The sequence below is a fragment of the Durio zibethinus genome, chromosome 1 (genome assembly GCF_047325235.1).
Source record: "Durio zibethinus cultivar Kanyao isolate XHJ-2024 chromosome 1, ASM4732523v1, whole genome shotgun sequence".
In the NCBI taxonomy this organism is placed as follows: domain Eukaryota; kingdom Viridiplantae; phylum Streptophyta; class Magnoliopsida; order Malvales; family Malvaceae; genus Durio; species Durio zibethinus.
In genome coordinates this window covers 5,507,339-5,529,379 of record NC_143162.1, presented here as the reverse complement: position 1 = coordinate 5,529,379, position 22,041 = coordinate 5,507,339, and the positions used below count along the sequence as shown (strand labels likewise).

Sequence of the window (22,041 nt, the reverse complement as noted above, 5' to 3'; positions counted from 1 at the left end):
TATAAAGTGATAATTATGGCATTTGCTTTAAGCTCATTTCTTCTTCTTTTTTTATCATTTTTTCCTAATTCCCCATTTTTCATTTTTTTCAATTTTTTGGTCTTTTGTATTGGATAAATTTTATGAAAAAAGAGGCTAATCAAGCTATCCATATGCCATTCAATTTGTTTTCTTTTTTTTTTTTCTTTTTTTTTCCTTTTTTTGTATTTTTTAAAGGTGAACCCCCTTTGTATATACCAAACTCTTTTTTTTTCTTTTTACCTTTATTTTTTTTAAAGATTTTGAAATTATTTTTTAATGGAATCCATTTGATACTAAAAATATACCATGCGTTTGCTTTTTTCTATTATTTTATATTTTGATATATTTAATACATTTTTTTAGATTTTAAATTCTTTTTGCCTTGCCAACTTAATACGAATGGTATGCCACATGTCAATTATTTTGTTTCTTTTTTTTTCTCTTTTTTTTATCATTTTTTTATTTATTTTTTTCAATATTTATAATTTTTAAAGTATTTTAACTTTTTAATGTGGAGTTCATTTGATATTTATTAATTAAAAAGTTATTTGTTTTTTTTTTACCTTTTTTATTTTTTAATTTGATAATTAAAAAAAAAAAGAGATTAGGCAAAACTCATCATTGCTAGTGTCCAATGATAAATGATAACTCGACTTTTATCTTTTTTTTTTGCTTTTTCATCTTTTCTTTTTTCTTTTTGCTATCTTTTCTTCATTTATTTTTTTGTTTTTTAATTAGATAATTTTATTAAAAAAATACAAATATGTATACGTGACACTCTATTTCACTTTTTTGCCTTTTATATTTTATATATTTTTATCAATTTTTAATTTTTAATTAAATAATTTACAATAAAAAAATCAATAAATAATTTTTAAAAAAATCAATAAATAATTTTTAAAAAAATCAATGGAGGTATGGATAATAAAATAACACATATCTAATGGGTTTTGATTCATTTAGATTCGATATGTATGTTTTTTATTTGAGATTGAATTGAGAGTTTTTATCAAATTTTAAGATAAAATTGAAAGCGGATTTATGATTTTCATTTTACCTTAACTATATATATAATATTATATTTTTAATTTATTATTTAATTTTATGTTTATATATATTATGTTAACAAAGATATAATTTGATATATTTATTTACTAAATTATATTTATCCGTAATTAGGATTGTCATAATAGTTTCGGGACTGTTAGATGAATTTTAAAGAAAAATTAAAATAAGAATCGTCACCAATATTTTTTAGCTAAGTGTGATTTACCATATAAAAAATTTATCTTTTTAATAAAATCTTAAAATTAATTAATATTATTTAAAAAGATTATTTTTGGGTTTACGAAAATAAAAATTAAGTTTGGGAGTACGATTATAAGTGAAAAAATATTAGTACTTCTACAATGTCTGTTTTAAAAATGATATTAATTAATCATGTAATATCATTTCAGTTTTGATTAAAACGATCTTAAATTTGATATTTAAAAAATAACTCCCTTGATTTGTCTTATTACAAAAAAAAAAAATCTTTTTTTTTTAATTTTTGCTTGAAAAAAATAAGAACCATGTGTATTGAAAAATTTTTAAAAATATTTCAATACTTTAACAATATTAAAAGGAATTTTTTCACATAAGAATTTTTTAGAAATTCGAATTTTTTAAAAATCACTATTTTGAATTTTCTTAAAATCTCATATTTGATGGTTTATATTTATTCTCATAATCAATACTTACAGGATGAATAATAAAATGTGATACTCATAATTTAATTCAAATAATATTTTTTTATAAAAATTTATTTCTTATTTTTTATCAAATAAAAGGTAAATGAGAAATTTTTATTAAAATTTATTCTAAATACTCAAATATTTTTGTGGTGTTTTATAAAAATCTTTTCACTTAGAGATTTTTAAAAATTTCTATTCAAACTTTTTTATAGTCTCATTTTCTAAGATTCACATTTATTTTCAAGATTAATATATATATATATATATATATAAACATGATCCTCATGAATTAATTTATGATATTTTATATTTTTTATGTACAATTTTATTTTTTATTTTTAGAAAAAAAAAGTAAACGAGAATTTGGTATTGCAAATTATTTAAATTACCCTAATACTTCGATAGTATTTTAAAACATTCTTCTCACTTAAGGATTTTTTAAAAATCACAAGTCAGATTTGCTTAAAATCTCATAATTGGAAATTCACGTTATTTTCAAGATTAATGTACATGTATGAAATGCAAATAATAAAACATGATATGCATACAATTTCACATGTCTTAATAATCTTGCTTATTTTTTCTTTTTATTTATTTATTTATTATATATTATCTTGTTTAATTTCTTTTTGTTCATTGTTTATTATTTTTCACTATTTTTATTTTCATCATTTAATGACTTTTGAAAAAAAAGGGAAAATGAAAATTTTTGTATTAAAAGTTTTTTCTAGACACCCTAATACTTTAGCAAAGTTTTAGAAATATTTTCTCACTTGGAGATTTTTTAAAAATCATTACTCAAACTTCTTTAGAATCCTTTTGTCAGAAAAAATTATTCTTTTTCTTCTTTTTGTTTATTATAAATTTTTTTTATCATTTAGCATGAATAAATTAAATTTTACCTTTTTGGAATCTAAATTTTTATTTTTACTAACTATTTTATTCTAGAAAATATTAAATATTTATTTTAGGGATTTGAAATTTTAAATATACATGAATAAGAAATTATATAACTTAGCAAAAATAAAATAATCGAAAAAAAATAAAAAATTTACCCTAAATGATTGGTCAATACGATCAATAGTCTAGGAAACGGTTTAAGTGGTTTAGAGATGTTCTTTATGGTTTTAAGTGATTTTTCATAGTTTGAAGCGGTTTGCCAATGGTTCGATTCAAACTAATCTTGGTTTTAAGCTGATGTGGGTTTTTGGGTTGGTTGGTAGGTCAATAGGTCAAGTTGGTACGTGGATCCTCTCTCTAACATGACCATTTTGGCTTTTTTTTTTCAACCATAAAATGTTAAAATTTTTTTTACTTCATTTTAACCATTTCTCTAAAAAAAAAAAAAAAAACTCTCCCAAACCTTTAAAGAACTAGCCACCCCTTTTTTTTTTTAGATTTTGACGGTCTGCTACCGTCCATCATCGCGTCTCTATCATCGTTCATCGTTCGTCAGCATTGAAATTATCTTAAAAAGCTTCTTCTGACTCTTTTTTCCTTCATTTTCTTATTTTTAGCCTTAGTTTTTGCTAAAACTCCTTCCAATGGCCTAGATCTAAAACAAAAAAAATCATGGTTTCTACCTCTTGAAATCCTTCTTTCATTATGCTGATTGAGCTTATCTTTTACAATACCTATCTTATTTCCCCATCTTTTTAAAATCGAAATCTAAAATCATCTCAAACTCTCATAAAATGAAACATTTTTCCTATTTTTTTGTGATTGTTTATTTGTCATCGTTTCTTTTTATGCTACTTTTTTCACCTCGAGGGATATGTTTTTTTGTTTGTGGGTGTTTGGATCTCTTTATTTTTTGTAGGTTTTTTTTTTTTTTTTGGGTTTATGGCAGGCTAGAGTAGTTTTTTTTTTTACAAATATATTTTTCTTCATTTTGTTGATGGGATATGGGTGATTCGGCTATGTGTTGAGATAATGGTTGTTTGAGTTTAGGTCACAAAGGTATTGACAAAGTGTACTTAGGGTATGGGTGGAATGATTCTGATATGATTTTGTGTTGATAAAGGGAACAATAGTAAATGTGATGAAAGAGTAATATTGGTTATGTAATAGCATTATTAATGGTGATGAGGTTGATAGGCTAAGCTTATTATTTTTAGTGGTTGCAAGAGGTTGTGGATTGAGGAAAAAGAAAAAAAAATAAAAATTATGTTTTCCCTCTCTTTGATAAATTGACCTTCGATTTTATATATTTTTTAGAGAGTTCTTGAAATCCCTTGCTTAATTTTGATAATTGAAAATTTTAAAGTCTTCTTATACAGGTGTAGCAATGAAAACTGAAAAATTTTGAATATAAGATAAATGTGTTAAAGTTGCTAAATTTAGGATAATGAACTTTAAGAATTTTCTTTTATCATTACTTGAATTTTTGTATTTGCAACTATTTCCTTTTTCAACATTTGAGAGAGATGGCAAACACTTATCGTGGGCTTTATTTTTATTTCAGGCATTCAAACCTATTTGGCCTATAAATATGAATCAAATCAACATTTAATCTATAAATAATCCCAAAAATAAGCCCAAAAAATAGGCTTAATGAAAACTAACGGACATAAACCTAAACCAAAATTTCAAATTAAAAATGTTTAACAAATCTTAAATCTATGATTCAAAATAAAATTAGACCTAACTATATTTGATTATTCAAATATGATCCTTAGTTATCTCTACAAAATAAATGTCTATAAAGATGTAATCCATTATTTAAATTTAACTTATTTTTATTTTTGTTTGACCTTTATTTAAAATATCAACGTTTTACTTTATATATTTTTTTCTTTTTAATTTTTCTTTTTTAAATTTAAATAAATTTTGTGAAAAAAACTTATATAAATGTCCACGTGATACTCTAATTTGTTTTTTTTTTCCTTTCATTTTTTTTTTGTTTTTAATTAAATAAAATTTGTAACAAATGAGTTGAATGAAACAAATGGCAAAACAATTTATACTCAATAGATCTCTATTTAATTGAGATGTTCAAATAATATACAGAATGAGTTTTCTTTTTTCTTTCTTTTTCTTTTTCTCTATTTTTTATTTTTTAATATGTTTTATTAAAGCAATTTTGTGCAAAAATCAATAGAGGTGTCAATATGGCACCCAATTTGGCTCTTTGTACCTTTTTTTAATGTATTTTTTAATTAAAAAATAATATATATTCAATTAGTTTCTATCTATTTCGATTTGATAAAGGATAATTTTGTAAATCGAGATTGGTTTGAGACAACTTGAATTTTTTAATGAGAAACAAACTTGGTTTGAAAACGTATTTAGGTTGTTTTATCTTAATTATTTTGAGATATATATTTTATTATTTACTTAATTTTATACATATGCATGTATTATATTAATAAAATTATTTTTTATTTTAATTTAATAAATTAATATTTTAAATTCAGTATGAAGTGTCAATGTGGCACATTCTATGAGTTTTTAATTTTTTTTCTCATTTTCATGCATTTTTCTTTGTTTTTTCCTTCACCACTTTTTTAGATCATTTTTGTTTTTGGTATTTATTTTTTATTGGATAAATTTTATGAAAAAAAGGAGGCCTTATTTTTTTTCATTCTCATTTTGTTTTTTTTTATTTTCTCCTTCTTCACATTTTTTTGACCTTTTTTGCTTTTAATATTTTTATTGAATAAATTTTATAAAAAATAATTCAGGTATTCAAGTATTATTTTCGTTTATCTTTTATCTATTTTTTTATTATATAAATTTTATAAAAAAATTTATGAATAAAAAATGAAAAAAATAAAGAAATATCTACGGCAACACCAGATATTTTCTAGTAGTAATTAGTTTCCTGACCAAAATTGATGAATTATTGAAAATTCAACTGGACTGGACTCATGAAACCATGAATTGGAATGATATGGGCTCTAGCTTCAGAAAAGAACTAGCCCTTTATGGGCTCAATCGATCTAAGGGTTACATTTTATTTCTAGGCTCAAGAGTCCAAATGAGGAATTCTAACTGGGCCTTTTACTTGCTTTTCTTAGCCCAATAATCAAATGAATAAGCTTGTTCTTTTACCCAAATGGAAACAAGAAAATACAATGTGTCTATTTAATTTTTTATAAAAAAAAAAATCTTAATATGACTATAGAAGAAAAGTTACGATTATATTTGATGTATAAGATGATATATAACAGTATAATAATTATTTTATATTATATTTGATTTATATTTAATTGAAAGAGATAGAATTATAAGAAAAAAAAATTATCACTATTTTGATATATGATGATTCAATTTTTTTAAAGTGAAAAAAATTATTTTTAATTCATAAAATTAAATTTATATATTATATTATATTTTTAAAAATTATATCAATAATTTAAATTATAAAAATTTTAAGGAAAGATAATTTTGATTAATAAATAAATTATTATATCTTAATTTTTACACACATCAAATATAAAATAAGATGATATTATTTAATTTAATTATATTTATAATATCATTTTATCTTATCTTATCATAATTTTATATATCAAACATGACTTATATATCTTAAAATTTAAAATTTAAAATTATTAAATGTTAATTTTTAAAAATAATTATATAATTAAATATAAATTTTAATTAATTATTTAATTTGCCTAAAGAATTAATATTTCTTTCCTTTTAACTGATTATAGTGCATCTCCTCAACGACAACCTTCATTTTCTTTCTTGATTTATCACATGGAAAAATTTTCACCATTGCTTGTATATTTGCCCAGTTATGGTTATTTAAATACTCCCCAATTTTCATCCAAAGGCCCATTTCAATCTTCAAGCCCTCAAACTCAAACCCACAATGAAAGCCACGGAATTTCCATTAGCTTTGCATATATTTTTTAAAAAATATTTATAAAAAAATAAAAAAAATAAAAAATTTCTTAATTTTATCCTATTTTTAGATAAATTTTTATATTTTTATTACATTTAATTAGATTATTAATTTTTATTTTATATTAAAATAAAAATTTTAATTTTAATTAGTATTCAAATAAAATTTAAATATTTAATTTATATTTAAATAATTTTTAATATAAATTAATATTTTTTAAATAAAAATTTATTTAGATATAAATAAAAAAACAGAAATTTATTTACATAAAAATATAAAAATTTATTTAAATAAATAAAATGGTAAAATATACGAATTTTTTTTTTAGTATTTTAACTTTATAAAAATCATTTAAAAAAAAAAAAAAAAACTTTGGAGCACAAACAGTAAAGAGCACGCTAAGAGGTGCAAAATCTGAATATATCAAATCTCGAACTCACACAAATAAAGAAAAACACAGAAAATCTCTCCCATTTTCTCTTAATCACTCTCTCCTCTCCCTTTCTCAGTTTACTATAACTTCAAAGCCAGAAAAAAAGCACTCTCTTCAATCCTCCACCCCATCTCCATCGTCCATTCAGTGGACTTTCTCCAAATTCTCTCAAAAAGTCAAACCTTTGTCAAAACCCAGATTACAAACACACCATTGAAAACTGAAAAGCTTTCTCGTAAGCCACAACGAGGATCCCTTCTCCTTCTTTGATCTCCGTAGACATCGAAGAACACAAAAGAAAAAGAAAGTTTTACTTTATTTTTTCCTTTTTGGGGTTTTGTTGCTTTTGTCCTAGGAAATAAGAAAAGTTCAAAATTGATAACAAAAGGAAGAAGAAAAAAAGAAACCCTTGAGTGTCATGATCAGATGTTATCGGGTATATGATAAGAGACACCATGATCAACACAGCCAACGGTATGATTTCGGCATCATCTTCATCGGCGAACGCTCAATCGCCGGGTTTGAAGACTTATTTTAAAACCCCAGAAGGTCGATATAAGCTTCACTATGAAAAGACTCACCCTTCTGGCCTTCTTCACTATGCTCACGGCAAAACTGTTACTCAGGTAACTTCATATTTCTAGGTTTTTTTTTTTTTTTTTTTAGTGTCCATTTTCTTAAATTATTGAAAAAAAAAAAACTATTTTTTGAGTTATTGTTTTTTGGGTTTTAATCAAGACCCTTCTTTTGATATCACTTTAAATTGATCTTTTTTTATTTTTATTTTTGTAGTATGGGATTCCTTTTTGGTATTTTGATACTTAAATTCTATAATTGGATAATGAGAACGTTTTCAATTCATTAGTAAAAATAGGATTTTTAACAAGTACCCATTTGTTGGAAGCAGTAAATGAACGTCTTTATTAGGTTAATTTGTATTATCAATTTGAGCATTGTTGGTTGAAAGATTGAATTTTAAGGACTTTGAATCAATGCCCATATTTCTAAATTCAATTTTCAATCTTTTTGTGTTATATTATGTTTCAGTATTGGTTTTCTAGATTTTATTTGATTAAGTTTGATTGTCAGGTTACCCTAGCGCATCTGAAGGACAAACCAGCTCCATCAACTCCAACAGCTTCATCGTCCAGCTTCAGTGCTAGCAGTGGGGTAAGATCAGCAGCAGCGAGGTGGCTAGGTGCTGGGAATGGGAGCCGTGCACTTGGCTTTGTTGGTGGGAATGTTGGGAGTAAAAGTATTAGTAGTAGTAGTAGTAGTAGTAGTAGTAGTAGTAGGATTGGGTCATTAGGTGCTTCGAGTTCGAGTAATTCCATGACTAATTCAAATTTTGATGGGAAAGGAACTTATTTAATTTTCAATGTTGGTGATGCTATTTTTATCAGTGATTTGAATTCTCAGGATAAGGTAATTTAGAATTTTGTTGTTAGGGTTTTTGAAAAATGTGAAGAGTTTTACATGTTGCTATTTTAAGTATCTTGGTTTTCAATGTAGGATCCAATAAAGTCTATCCATTTCAGCAATTCAAACCCTGTCTGCCATGCGTTTGATCAGGATGCCAAGGATGGGCATGATTTGCTTATTGGGTTGAATTCTGGTGATGGTAATCCTTTTTAGCTTTTTCTAATTTCCAATTTTAATTCTAAGGTTTAAACTTTATAAATTTATGGGTTCTGTGTTATTACTGTAGTTTACTCAGTGTCACTGAGACAGCAGTTACAGGATGTTGGAAAAAGGCTTGTTGGGGCACAGCATTACAATAAAGAAGGTTCTGTCAATAACAGGCAAGATTGACGTCACTAAATCCTTTTATACATTTTCTGACTTTTCAAAGTTTTGACTTTTTGAACCTTTCTTTACCATCTGAGTTTTCTTTTAAAAATTTTTAAGTTCAAGATGTTCTGTTTTAGGTCTTCCTGCATTTGATTCGTAGATTTTTGTGCTCTGAACTGGTCTAGGATGTTGTAAAGATAGATTGTAACATCCAATGGTTTGGAGCAGGATAATTTCACTGACATTTTACATAGCTTAGTTTTTCTTTCAAATGGTGCATATGCAGCTTACTCGCTTTAATTATTATGAAAATATCTTGTTTCAGGAATTTGTTTTTGTTGTTTTATAGGGGCAATATTGTGTTTCAGTAACCCATAAATTTAATTTTCTATCTGCCTTGGGACCTTGCTATAGACTGCTTCATTTGTTTTCTCTTTGACCTTCAATATATGAGCTGTACTTCTAAGGTATCAATACTGCCAATATAAGGTTAGCAATATTCGACTTGTCTTCTGCTGCTATTTCTATAATTTTCTTTCCTCTTGGGCTTTCCCTCAGGATGATAAAAGGGGCACTGACTTTTGTGACTGTTTATCTTGAATTGATGTTTTTAATTGGGTTGACTCTGTCGCCTATCTGATTAATGCTTGTTATTTCCAGCAGTCACTGTACTAGTATTGCATGGGTTCCTGGAGGTGATGGTGTTTTTGTGGTTGCTCATACTGATGGAAACATGTATGTGTATGAAAAGGCAAGTTTCCAATAATTAAAGAAGACTTTTTCACTTCTGGGGGTACAACTTACAATTTCATGATGTTCTATGCAGTAAGTTGTTTTTTAAGTTTTTATCTTTTTTCTCTCTTTTTTTTTTCTTCTTGTGCCCTCCAGAACAAGGATGGTGCCAGTGATTCTTCATTCTCTGTTGTCAAAGACCAAAACCAATTTTCTGTTTCTCATGCACGTTACAGTAAGGTACCAGTCAGTGTTTATTTTGGAAAACTATTTTGGACTTTCTTGTTTGTGTATGCTTCCCAAAAATTGGTAGTCTTTACCTTAGAACTATTATCTAAAGCTGGACGCTGTTAATGCTTATATCATGTGTATAGTTATAGTAGGTGCTGCATAGCTTTTCACTATATGTACTTCTAGGTTCTAGCCAAACAACATTCTGTTTAAATTAGATGATGCACGTGTTGCTGAGGTTGCATAGTTTACATTGTCAAAATGGGAATTGACACCTAAATTTCTTAAACAGCTGTAAGTAGTCTTAACTTTTCCCATGGTATTTTTTTTGAAGAGCTGCTAGGAATTCTAATAGAAACCCCGATTAATCATGCATGCTCAAAACCTTTCCTCAACACATTTAGCTGGCAATGTAGTCTTGTGCTTGCGTTTTGGTTTATATAGGTATTTTTATTTTTTTATTTTTTTACAGTTAATGCCATGATAATCTTGATATCTGGCAAGATAGGACCTGCCTTAGCAAGATAAATTGGTATTAGCCTGTTGTTTGACATCATTTTAGGAAGCCATAAAAATTTTCCTCCTATCTTTCCACATTTTATTTGTTTTTTTGACTTGACATTATTTCCTTGCAGAGTAACCCAATTGCAAGATGGCACGTTTGTCAAGGTTCAATTAATAGCATTGCTTTCTCCTTTGATGGGGCCTACTTAGCAACCGTCGGAAGAGATGGTATCAAATCAAATTGACATCATTTGCTTTTTATGGTTGTTTTCTTTTCTAGTTTGTTTGAAGTTTTTCTCTTTCCACATACTGAGTGCAGGTTATCTGCGTGTTTTTGACTATTCAAAAGAACAGCTTGTATTTGGTGGCAAAAGTTATTATGGTGCTCTACTATGTTGTGCTTGGAGGTTCTGTATTCTTGTTTTAGACAAACTATTTAAACTTGTGTATGCTGTTTATCTAGAGTATACCGTGTTTTGAATGTCACTTTCCATTTTTTTTTATATGGTATCTGAACTATCACCTTTGGAGAAAATAAAACTTGTTACTGACAAAAATGTCCACTGAACAGTATGGATGGGAAATATATTCTGACCGGAGGCGAAGATGACTTGGTTCAAGTTTGGAGTATGGAGGATCGAAAGGTTGTGGCACAGGGTGAGGGGCATAACTCATGGGTAAGATTCTTATCTTATAGATAAGGCTTCTGTTTATTTATTGTGGATGATGATGTTTCTGTACTTATTTCTTTGTAAATGTGCTGGCAGGTTAGTGAAGTTGTGTTTGATTCGTATTGGTCTTCACCTAATTCCGATGGCGGAGGGGAGACTGTGATGTACCGGTTTGGCTCTGTTGGTCAGGTATATAGATGTTCGTAGTCTTGTCAAAATAATTAAATGTTGTTTCATGCTCATGTTTTTTGATCATGTTTATGTTAATTCAATTACTAAGTTCCACAAAAGTCTAGCTTTTGCAAGTTATTGGTGCCTGACATTTGCATCATTGTTGCTGAAGGAACATTTCTAGAGGTTGTCGTTGCCTCCTTTTTCTACCTATGCCCCAGTTGGCTGTTTCCAGGATGGAATAGCGGTGGTATAGTACATGGGTCGAGTATAGATTGTAGGAAATATTTAGATTTTAATTGTATGAAACTATAGGTCTGCATCGGTTACCATACATTGTAGGTTACTTGGTTTAGGTTCTTGTTTAAATAGCATCTTGTGGAGCCCCAAGTCCCTGATATGTCGACAGAAAAGGTTTAGAGATGGTTTCTCTCTCTGTAGACTATCAATAAGTAATTCCCACTTTCTTGTTGAGGGGGACAACTAACTGCAGGTTTTAAGCATTAATTAATATATTAGAATTGAAGTTAGGCTCTGAGAATCTATGTTACTCAGACTGAAAGATGAGTGTCAAACATGGATGTTGCAACATGCGGGCTTGTAGAACCCGACTGCCAGATGAATTTAAAAAAAATATCAAAACAAGGAGTCATATCAATCTTTTTTGATTAGGTAAGATCGGCCACCTAATTTTTTTTTTAAAATAAAACTTAAAAATAGTTTAAGATATATTAAAAAGACATATTTAGTCTATGAAAAATGAAGTTGGGTTTGGAAGTGCAGTTATACGTGAGGAATGATTAGCACCCCACAGCACCCGTTTTAAAAACAGTACCATTTAAACGCATTTCATCCTTTGGTCTTGATAAAAGTGGTCTTAATCTTAATATTTAGAAATAATCCCTCAAATTTAATTTATTATCATAAAATCCCTTTTCCATTTGTAAAGAAAATGATTTATATTATTTTGGATTAGAACAAAAACCTTTGATTTCGGAACATTATCTAAATTTCCCAATTTTTAGGTGGAATATGGCAAACATTCTCCATTTTGGGATTTCCATAACAATCCTTAAAATCAAAGATGATATTTTTTCCAATATTTAAGGTCTCAAGAATTATTTTTACTTAGGATATATCTTATTTTATTTCTAAAAAAAAACTTCCCCGTGTTTAAAACCATTGATTGCCATAAAATGATAAAATTCCTGTGAATGCAATAAGTTAAACAATGTCAATACGAATTAAAATGCATGTAAATACAATAAACTGTGTAATGCAAATGGCAATTAAAATGCATGTAAATGCAATAAATTATGTAACGCAAATGCCAATTAAAATGCATGTAAATGGAGTATGAAACAAACAAAACATGTGAATGTCAATTAAAATGCAAATGAATGCAATCGGAATCAGGGTTTTGGGTATGGATTCAAGGCTTAGGGTTAACTTTAGGGTTACGGTTTAACTAGGGTTTAGGGCAAACCTAGGGTTTAGGGTATAACCCCGAGTTCAAATTTAGGGTCAAGGGTTTGGATTAGGGTTTAGAGTTAAAGGCTTAGGGTTTGGATTTAGAGTTTAGGGTTTTGGATTTAGGGTTTGGGTTAAGAGTTTAGGTTTTTGATTTAGGGGTTAAGCTTAGGGTTTCGGATAAAGGGGTAAGTTTTAGGGTTTTGTTTAGGGTTTACGGGTTAAAAATGAGCATCGATGGTAATTTAGAATAAAACTGAATGACATTGAAATCTTACAAAAAATGTGACCTAACAGAATCTGGAATTTCAAATTGGAAAACTGAACAACTGCTCAAAAAACTCAGATCTAGCTCAAAATACATTGAATTTTGCTCCAAAATTTTATGTAGAAATAGCTAACTCAGATGAACAAGTATTAAAAAGCTTGGAGCAAAATTAAACCAAATTGCAGCTGAAAATCATTTAAAACCAAAGCTAAATTGAATCTAGAAATCAGCAAATAGGATCTGGAGTAGCATCCATTCAATCTAGAAAACTCTCATCTCGTAGAATTAGATTCAAATTTTATGGAGATGTAACTAACTGATGTATGAACATGTACTAAAAAGCTCGGACCAAATTAAAAACAAAATGTTATTGATCATTAACCAACAGTAAATACATCTAAACTTGAAAACAGAACAGCTGAACAATTTCAATTTAAGCTCAAAATACAAGGAGTTTAGCTCTAAGATTTGATGGAGACCTAGTTAACCGATGTAAGAACAAGTGCTAAAAAGATTGGAGCCAAATAAAATCAAATTGTGTAAGAAAATTAAACAAAACTGCAACAACTCATAACCTGGAAACAAAGTTTGCTGATTAAGAACAGATTTGGGAAACCATCAAATTGCAAGCTCAAATCAACAAATTTAAACTTCAAATTTCTTGTGAAACTAGCTAACTAATAGATGGACAAGTGACAAAAATCTTACAGCAAACAAACATCAAATGGCAAGTGAAAATTAATAGAACAGTACCTTAACAGTGTGGGAAAATCAAAATAATAAAAAAACTTTGCATGGAAAGCAAAGGTTTTAAAGCTTTTAAAGACAAGATGAACATTTAATTATAAGGTAAGATGATTTAGGAATGAAAAGACAATGCAAAACTTGAAAAACAGTAGTTCAAAATGCATAAAAGATTCTTAAGATATGGAAGAGACTACATGTATGGGAATGTATTTTGCATGGGAGAAAAGATGGAAAAAGGGATAAAAATGCTACCTTCCTTGCTTTCACCATTTTTTTTTCTCCCTTTCCTCTTTAAGGTGCTGTCACTTTTCTAATGTCCAAGAGAGAAAAATCCATTCATTAGCACTAAAGCTTTCTTTTAAAGAAACCTTCCTCCTTTTCTAGTTATTAGATCAATGTACATCAATTGGGGAGATTTGTTTGGCATTTTTCTCTAAAACTTTATGAAGAAGGTTTTGAATGTAGGCCATTGGATTAAGGTACTTTAATCTAAGGTTGAAAATGCTCCCTACATTTTTTCATCTTTATGTACTTTTCTTCTTAGCCTTTAGATTAACATCTATCGAGGGAGAAGATTGATTTGTCTTTATGTGCCAAACTTGATGAGCAAGGTTATGGATGTAGGCCATTGGATTAAAGTACTTTAATGAAATAATTGAAAATGCTCCCAACATTTCTCATCTTTTTGTGAACCATTCAATTTTACAATGTGAAATGATGATTTTGCCCCTCTTAAGCGAATTAGGCCTTTTTGCAATTTTCATTTGATTTTTCCTTTCCAATGCCGATCTTTTAACTTTATTAATTCGAAAAAATGATAGTGGGATCTCTAAACCTAAATTCGTGTTCATATAAAAAATTTAACTTCGTTTTGACCAAGTTTACGGGTATGTTCCTAAAGGGAGTTTTTGGACTTGGTGGCTCGTTTGAGACTAAAATTTGATTTTTGAGAGCCGAAATAAAATTAATTAATAATTATTTCCAATTTACTCGATTTTCAAGGTTTGACTAGAAAGCAAAGTTCGCGCTGATTGTATACTTAGTGTAAGCGAGCTCTTAAGGTCACATCTTTGAAATAAAATCTAGTTAGAAAAGGAATCCAATTAGAGATAAGCTGCCCATGAGCATCATGGCATAGGTAAAGGGAACGAGGAGGCAAACCCCCCCCCCCCCCCCCCATCTTCCACATATCTTGCTCATCCGACATGGCATGAATCACCTAACCTACACTAAGGAATAGTAATGTTTTGAAAAACACATGATACATTAAATGAAAGATGCTAACATAATAGTTAGAGATGCCTTCAACAAAGATCATATGGCCTAATTGACTACAAGTTGAATAAGCTAGGATCCTCTTTAGATCATTTTGATCAAGTTTGATCCAAGTTTGACCGATGGGTATTTTGTTCAAATGCATTTTTTAATCAAATCTAAGGTTTTCCATGAAGTTTTATAAAAATTTGACGATTTGGCTTGGGCTAAGAAAATTGGCCGGGGTTTGATCAAGTTTGACCAACTTTGACTAAAGCTTGATTGATGGGTATTTTGGTAAAAAAAGCATGTTTTGATCAACTCTAGGGTTTGTCCATGAAGTTCTATCTAAATCATGCGATTTGGCTCAAGTTGACAAAGTTGGCTAGGGTTTGATCGGGTATGACCTGTGGATGACTGAAAATTTGACAAAAAATTTTCAAAGTTTTGATGTGTGGATCAACTTGCGGTTTGGGTTTCAACATGGTTCAAAACTTTTTCCTTGATTTTGACCTTGAAATTGAAGTTTGACCAAGTTGACTTTGACTTTACCTTAATTTTGATCACTTTCCTTTAGTGTCAAGTCCAAAAATCAACTTGTTCAAAAGACTCAAAGTGCTTGTAGGGTACAAAACTTTTTGGACAAAGACCCAAGTCTTGCTTCTAAAAGCCAAAGTTTGACTGGAATGTGCCCGGAAAAAATTATGGTCTTAATTTTTCTTAGGGACATGCATCGTTGGGACAAATATTCATATTTGCATCCTTGTAGAAGCATTTGCATCGTGAAAAAGAAATGTACGTCTCCATTATTGGTAAAGATCTTTGCATTTACTTTTTCATATTTGCATTTGTACCTCGAAAAGTAAATTTACGGGTAAAGGGATCTTGTATTTGCATATTCACATGGATCATTGGTATCATGAAAAAGACATTTGCATTTGCATCTTTGTGTGGAACATTTGCATCATTGGAAAAAGCATTTACATTCGCGTAATTTGCAACTTGTAAAAGACATTGGCATTTGCGACATTGATAGAATCTTTTAAGGAGGCATATGCATCATCTTTGAACATTTACATTTATGTAAAAGGTTTTATCATAAGAAAGGGAGGCATCTGAATTTGCATGAATATTTGCTTTTGCGTCTTTGTAAGGGGATTCACATCTTGAAAAGGAAATTTTTTGGTAAGGAATTTTGCATTTGCATTTTTGTAGGACATTTGCACTATGGAAAAAAAGTTCACATCTTCATTGTTGAAAAATTTTATGCATTTGCATCTTTGTAAAGGGTATTTTCATCATGAAAAGGACATTTTCATGTACATTATTGATAAGGATTTTTACATGTCTTGACATCATTTGTATCTACATAAAGACATTTACATTTTTGCTATTGTTTTGGAAATAGACGTGTGGATCATAGTTGCATTTGCCAAATTTGCAGACATTGAGGAAAATAGTTGTATAAAATTTTTTTAGTCCTAAAAAAATGAGAGAATCTGTCAAAAAAAAAAAAAAAAGAGGAAAAGAGTCTGACAAGTCAAAAATAAGAAAACAAGTCTGTTCAAAAATAAGGAAGAAAAGAAAGAGTTCACAAAAAAGCAAATCATAAAAAAAAAAAGCTACGAAGAAAATATAGAAAAGATATATGATGTCTAGAAAACAAGAAAGATAAGAAAAGTTTTTCTTAGAAAGATAAGACATTGAGGATTTTTGGAAAAAGTTAGATTTTTTTAGATAGTTTATTTAAGATGATATTTTAAGCTTAATCTAGCTGACACAAAAGTTTAAGCATAGTGAAGTTGGCACTAAGAGATGTTTAAGCCTAATTTAGTTGGCAATAAAGTTTAAGCACAATGAAGTTGGCACTAGGAGAGGTTTAAAACTAGTGAAATTGGCACTAGGAGAGATTTAAGCCGAATCTAATTGTCCCAAAAGTTTAAGTCCGGTGAAGATGGCACTAGGAGAGTTTTAAGACCAATGAAGTTGGTACTAGGTAAGGTTTAAGACCACTAAAGTTGATACTAGGTAAGGTTTATGCGCAACCTAGCTGAAATGGAGGTTTAAGTCCATGGTACTGAATAAAAGTCTTAAGCCCTTGGTGTCAGTTGATAGATTTTTCAAGCCCAACCTAGCTAGCACAGAGTCTTGTAAATATAGTTTAGTCGGCATCTAGAACCCCCAACATTGTGAAAATATTTCTAAAGTTGTTGAGCCTTTATTGAAATGAGCTTTTTCAAATTTATTTTCAAAAGTTGTGGAACCTTTAATGAGATTAGCTTTTCAATTTGCATTTTTGGGCAAAAAACAAAAAAAAAAAACAAAAACATTTTAAGTTGTTAATCTTGGACAAAATTGTTAGTCTTTATCTTTGTATTATTCTTGATTCTCAGACATATGCAAAGAGAGATAACTGTAGATATCTAATTTTATTCAAAAATATTCTAATCAAATTCGATATTTAAAAGTCAAGATTCGGGTCTTTTCCAAATACTTTGAACTTCATGAATATTTCAAGTCATTTGAATAAGTTGATTTTGGACTTGACAATAAAGAAAGATGGTGAAAGTCAAAGGAAAGTCAAAAGTCAACTTAGTTAAACTTATACTTTTGAGACAAAAAACCGTGTGGAAAATTTTGAAATCTTTTGAAACTGGGATCGTTGGTCAAATCATGTGTAAACTTTGAAAATACTTTAGTCAAATTTTTGGGTCAAACTTTGGTCAAACATGGGTTTGTTTGGTCAATCATGGGTTTGTTTGGTCAAACTTTGTCAAATATTAGAGTTTTGAAAAAAATTAAGTGGGAAACCTTTGGAATTGAAAAAAGCTTGGATTTTGATCAAAATATCCCTTGGTCAAATTCGGTTAAAATTGGGTCAAACTCGAGTCAACTTGGTCAAAGTCGAGTTAACTTGGTCAAACTTGGATAAAAGCTAATTCAATAAAAATACTTTAAATTTGATAAAAAATTTAATCTTGGACCAAAATACCTTTTGGTCAAGTCTAGGTCAACTTTCAAAATTGTATTGATTGGGATTATTGAGGCTTAAAATTAATAGAAATATGAATTGGGATCTTAAAAAATTGAAGTTCGACTCCAAAAGCACCACAAAAGTCCAAAAACGAGCTTTAAGGGCATTTTCATAAATTTGGTTAAAACGAGGTTGGATTTTGGGTGCGAGGGCAAATTTAGGTTTAGAGACGTGCATTATTATTTTTATACATAATAAAATCAAAGGAGTGGCATTGGAACAAAAAATCAAAAGAAAAATGTGAAAATGCCTAATTTGTTCAAAGAAAGGCAAATTCATAATTTTACATTCATGATGGGACAGCTTCATATACAATACAACCAAGGGAATGTGCTGTAATTAATGTGAACCATCAAATTTTGTAGTACAATCATCCATGGATCTACATTCATAGCCTTGCTAACTAAGTTTGGCATGATTTCAATCTACGGTCTAAAAAAAAATGCATAAAGACGAGAAAATGTAGGGAGCATTTTCAACCTTTAGATTGCAGTTCCTTAATCTAATGGCCTATATTCAAAACCTTTCACATTAAGTGTCATCGGAAAATGTCAAACAAATCTCTACATTGATCTAATGGCTAGGAAGAGAGGATTTCTTTAAGAAGAAAGAATGAGAGCTAATGGAGGATTTGCTCTCTTCTTCCCTCTTTTGAAGTCACGGCCCCCCTGAACAAGGAAAGGAAAAAATTGCAAAAAAAATTGGAAAGCTTGAAAGTTAGTATCTTCTATCCATTCTTTCATCTTTTCTTCCATGTGACTTCATCCCCTTGCATGTAGTCTCTTTCATAGCTTAAGCATCTTTTATGCATTTTGAGCTACCATATTTCAAGTTTTCCATTGTCTTTTCATTTTTAAAGTTGATGTTTAAATTCATTGATAATTTGATGTTTTTTCAACTCTATAATTAGCAAACTCTATTTTCGGATTCTGGCTTGCGGTTTCATTTAATTTTTTTGTGCAATTCAGTTTTATTTGGTTTTAATCTTTTTAACTCTTGTAATTACACCAGTTAGCTAGGTCTCCATCAAATTTTAGAGCTAAACTCCATGTATTTTGAGTTTAAATTGAAATTGTTCAACTGCTGCTCCAGAATCTGGTTTTCTGTTTCTAGGTTTTGATATATTTGCTGTTTGGTTAATGACCACTAACTGTTTTTAATTTGATCTAAGCTTTTTATTACATGATTATACATCAGTTAATTAAACCTCCATAAAACTTGAGAGTAGTTCCATGAGATGAGAGCTAGAACCTAGATTGAATGGATGCTACTCCAGATTCTGTTTGTTTTCCAAATTCAGTTTAGCTTCGGCTTTAAATAATTGTTGTGCAATTCGATTTAATTTTGCTCCAAGATTTTTAAACTTGTTCATCTATGAGTTAACTACTTCTACATAAAATTCGAGAGCAAAATTCCTAGTAATTTGAGCTAGAGCTGAGTTTTTTAGTTATTGGAGTTGTTCTATTTTTAGATTTGAAATTTTAGATTTTGTTTGGTCACGGTTTTGGTTAGATTTCAAGTGCCATTCGGTTTTATTTTGTTCTAGGATTTTTACTACTTGTTCATATATTAGTTAGTTAAGTCTGCATAAAATTTTATAGCCAAACACCTCATAGTTTGAGCTTGAAATGAGTTTGATTGAAGGCTGCTCCAGATTTTAGTTTTTTGTTTGGATTTGGTTTAAGCTTCTTGTTCCTTTAATTTTTCTTGCAATTTGATGCTCATTAATATTTTGTTTGTGAGATGATGATAGTGGAAATGAATCTTGATCAAAGATTATGCCTTTTGTTTACTTTGTGTTATTTGGTCATTTTGTTGCATTAGAATTAGTTTAAGCCTTATCCATCGTTTAGTATCATATTTAGCATTAATAAATGTCATAACTATTTGCATGCATGTTAATCACACCTTGCATAAAGTTTGATCCTTGTTTATAAGTGATTGTATGTGAAAAAGTAAAGATAATGCTAATTAAACTTGCTTTAAAGGTGCACTTAAATATTGGGGATTTATGAAAAGTTTAATTTACCATCGATTCTTGGTTTTCCCCTAAAGCCTTTTTGAAACCTTCAACTTTCTTGAAACTTTAAACTTATCTAAAATCTTAAATTTACCCGAAACCTTAAATTTTTATGAAACCTAGACCTTCTGAAACCCTTTTTTTTTTTTTTTAAATAATTGCATGCATTTAATCTTATTTGTTTGTTCCTTTCAATTATTACTGTTTATTTATTAATAACTTTATTTCCAGTTTTGTTGCATAAATTGTTTGGTCTTTATCAAAATGATATTCCTAAAAAAAGGGAGATTTTGTGAAATATAATTAAAATAACATTATGAGGGAAATAATTATTAGTACTTTGTTTAGACGTCGAAGAGTTATTAATAATTATTATTTGCAATAAATATTACTTTTAAGGGATTATTATAATGAATCTTAGTTAAAAGGGTTATTTTAAATTTCATCTAGATGATGGAGAGTTTTAAGATAATTCTTTAATTTTAAGGTTTTTATTTTATTTCTAAATCATATTTTCTTTTTTACCTAATAAATATTGATTTCAAAAAGTGAAGGGAATTATTATAAAATAAAGTGAAAATTATTTTTGTCTAACACCGTAAAAATAACACATAATTAATTGATATTATTTTTAAAATAAGTGTTGTAAGATTATAAATATTTTTCACGTGTTATCATACTTTTAAATGTAATTTTGTTTTTAAATATCAAAATTATTTTTTTGATAAATTTTAAATTAATTTTATTAAAAAAATAAAATTTTAAGTGATAATAAAAATGATTAGTGGTGATTTTTTATTTTAATTTTAAAATTCATCTAAACGGTCGGATTCTTGAATTCGCAAATTGCAACAATGGTTGTGTGTGGGCACAAATATGCTCAATTTTTTCTACATTTTTTCATATATATATTTTTATATATTTGGAGTGGTAGATCTTAGAATCCATGGTTGGTTATGTGTTGGATAGGGATGCTTAAGAGAAAATGAAGAGCCCAAGTAATATAGCTAAGAATAAACTTGATGAACATTTTGTTTATGGTATTTCCTTGAGAAAAAAGAAACTCCCTTGCAGCACCTGCTGTATACTTCATGTCTCATTACTGCCTTCTTTATAGGACACGCAGTTGCTATTGTGGGACCTGGAAATGGATGAAATTGTAGTGCCATTGCGTCGATGCCCTCCTGGTGGGTCTCCCACTTACAGCACCGGGAGCCAATCTTCCCACTGGGACAGTGTATTCCCATTGGGTACCCTGCAACCTGCCCCAAACATTCGAGATGTTCCAAAAATTTCACCAGTGGTTGCTCATCGTGTTCACACTGAACCCCTCTCGGGCTTGACTTTTACCCAGGAATCTGTACTTACTGTTTGTCGAGAGGGGCACATAAAAATCTGGATGAGACCGGGTGTTGCAGAAAGCCAATGAAGCAACAGTGAAACTGTGTTAAGTACTAGTTCCAATCTAAGCCATTACTTTCCTGCAAGATTGGCGGTTCTAGCTACAAACAATGACCAGACTATCCTCAAAAGATTTAAGCCAAATCAAAGCTCTCTTTTTTTCAGCTGGAGTTGCGTTTCAATTTGCTAGTGTGGACGTTCATCTCTATTTATGCAGTTGTTTTTCTCAAAGTACGACCGTGTGAACGTAATTGAATTGCAATGAGATGAACCGACTGAATCCATTGAAAATGCCATTGACAGCACGAAGAGGTCTGAAGGAAGAAAGAAACCTCCATTGTAAGCACAAACGGTTATTATTAGAATATATATATATATATATTTATGACATAGACAGGAATAACAAGAAGTTGCTCCTTTAAGATTTGTATATCTTAGATGTGTATTCGAGTGATTATTAATTAATGGTGATGCATCATCAACATTACCATATGATTTTTGTTGATCATCCAAAAACTGATGTTAGACAAGCGGATAGCTTCACGCATCTAGGTGACTGGACGTGGGCAAGTTTGTCGTGAAATTAGGGCAACTATTTGATGATTTGGTACTTGGTAGAAACACAAGATTTTACTGTTTATTCTATGAAATAAAATTGAAAAGTATCTCTTGGAAATAAAGTTCGGTGTTCAAAATTATTCAAAA

General features: G+C 29.0%; 1 protein-coding gene across 3 annotated transcripts; it reads left to right on the top strand.

Moving 5' to 3' along the window:
* The first annotated feature begins 7,025 nt into the window (after positions 1-7,025).
* On the top strand, positions 7,026-21,828 carry LOC111311853 (uncharacterized). Of its 3 annotated transcripts, none has more exons than XM_089760560.1 (11): positions 7,026-7,668; positions 8,132-8,467; positions 8,555-8,663; positions 8,751-8,844; positions 9,494-9,584; positions 9,722-9,805; positions 10,432-10,528; positions 10,620-10,707; positions 10,872-10,977; positions 11,068-11,160; positions 11,315-16,409. In XM_089760560.1, the coding sequence occupies exons 1-11, from the start codon at positions 7,483-7,485 to the stop codon at positions 11,324-11,326; spliced, it is 1,296 nt and encodes a 431-aa protein (XP_089616686.1). In that variant the 5' UTR covers positions 7,026-7,482; the 3' UTR covers positions 11,327-16,409. The 3 variants fall into 3 exon arrangements, with proteins under 3 accessions (XP_089616686.1, XP_022767357.2, XP_022767356.2); XM_022911622.2 differs by lacking the exon at positions 11,315-16,409 and adding an exon at positions 21,053-21,828 and having other exon boundaries at positions 7,040-7,668; positions 9,497-9,584; XM_022911621.2 differs by lacking the exon at positions 11,315-16,409 and adding an exon at positions 21,053-21,828 and having other exon boundaries at positions 7,040-7,668.
* Positions 21,829-22,041: the final 213 nt, after the last annotated feature.

Excerpts from the sequence above, each read along its gene's own strand:
- LOC111311853 (XM_022911621.2), top strand. The coding sequence starts at position 7,483 with ATGATAAGAGACACCATGATCAACACAGCCAACGGTATGATTTCGGCA. Across the intron at positions 10,529-10,619 it reads AGCAACCGTCGGAAGAGATG|GTTATCTGCGTGTTTTTGAC; the intron begins GTATCAAATCAA and ends TACTGAGTGCAG. Across the intron at positions 10,978-11,067 it reads GTGAGGGGCATAACTCATGG|GTTAGTGAAGTTGTGTTTGA; the intron begins GTAAGATTCTTA and ends ATGTGCTGGCAG.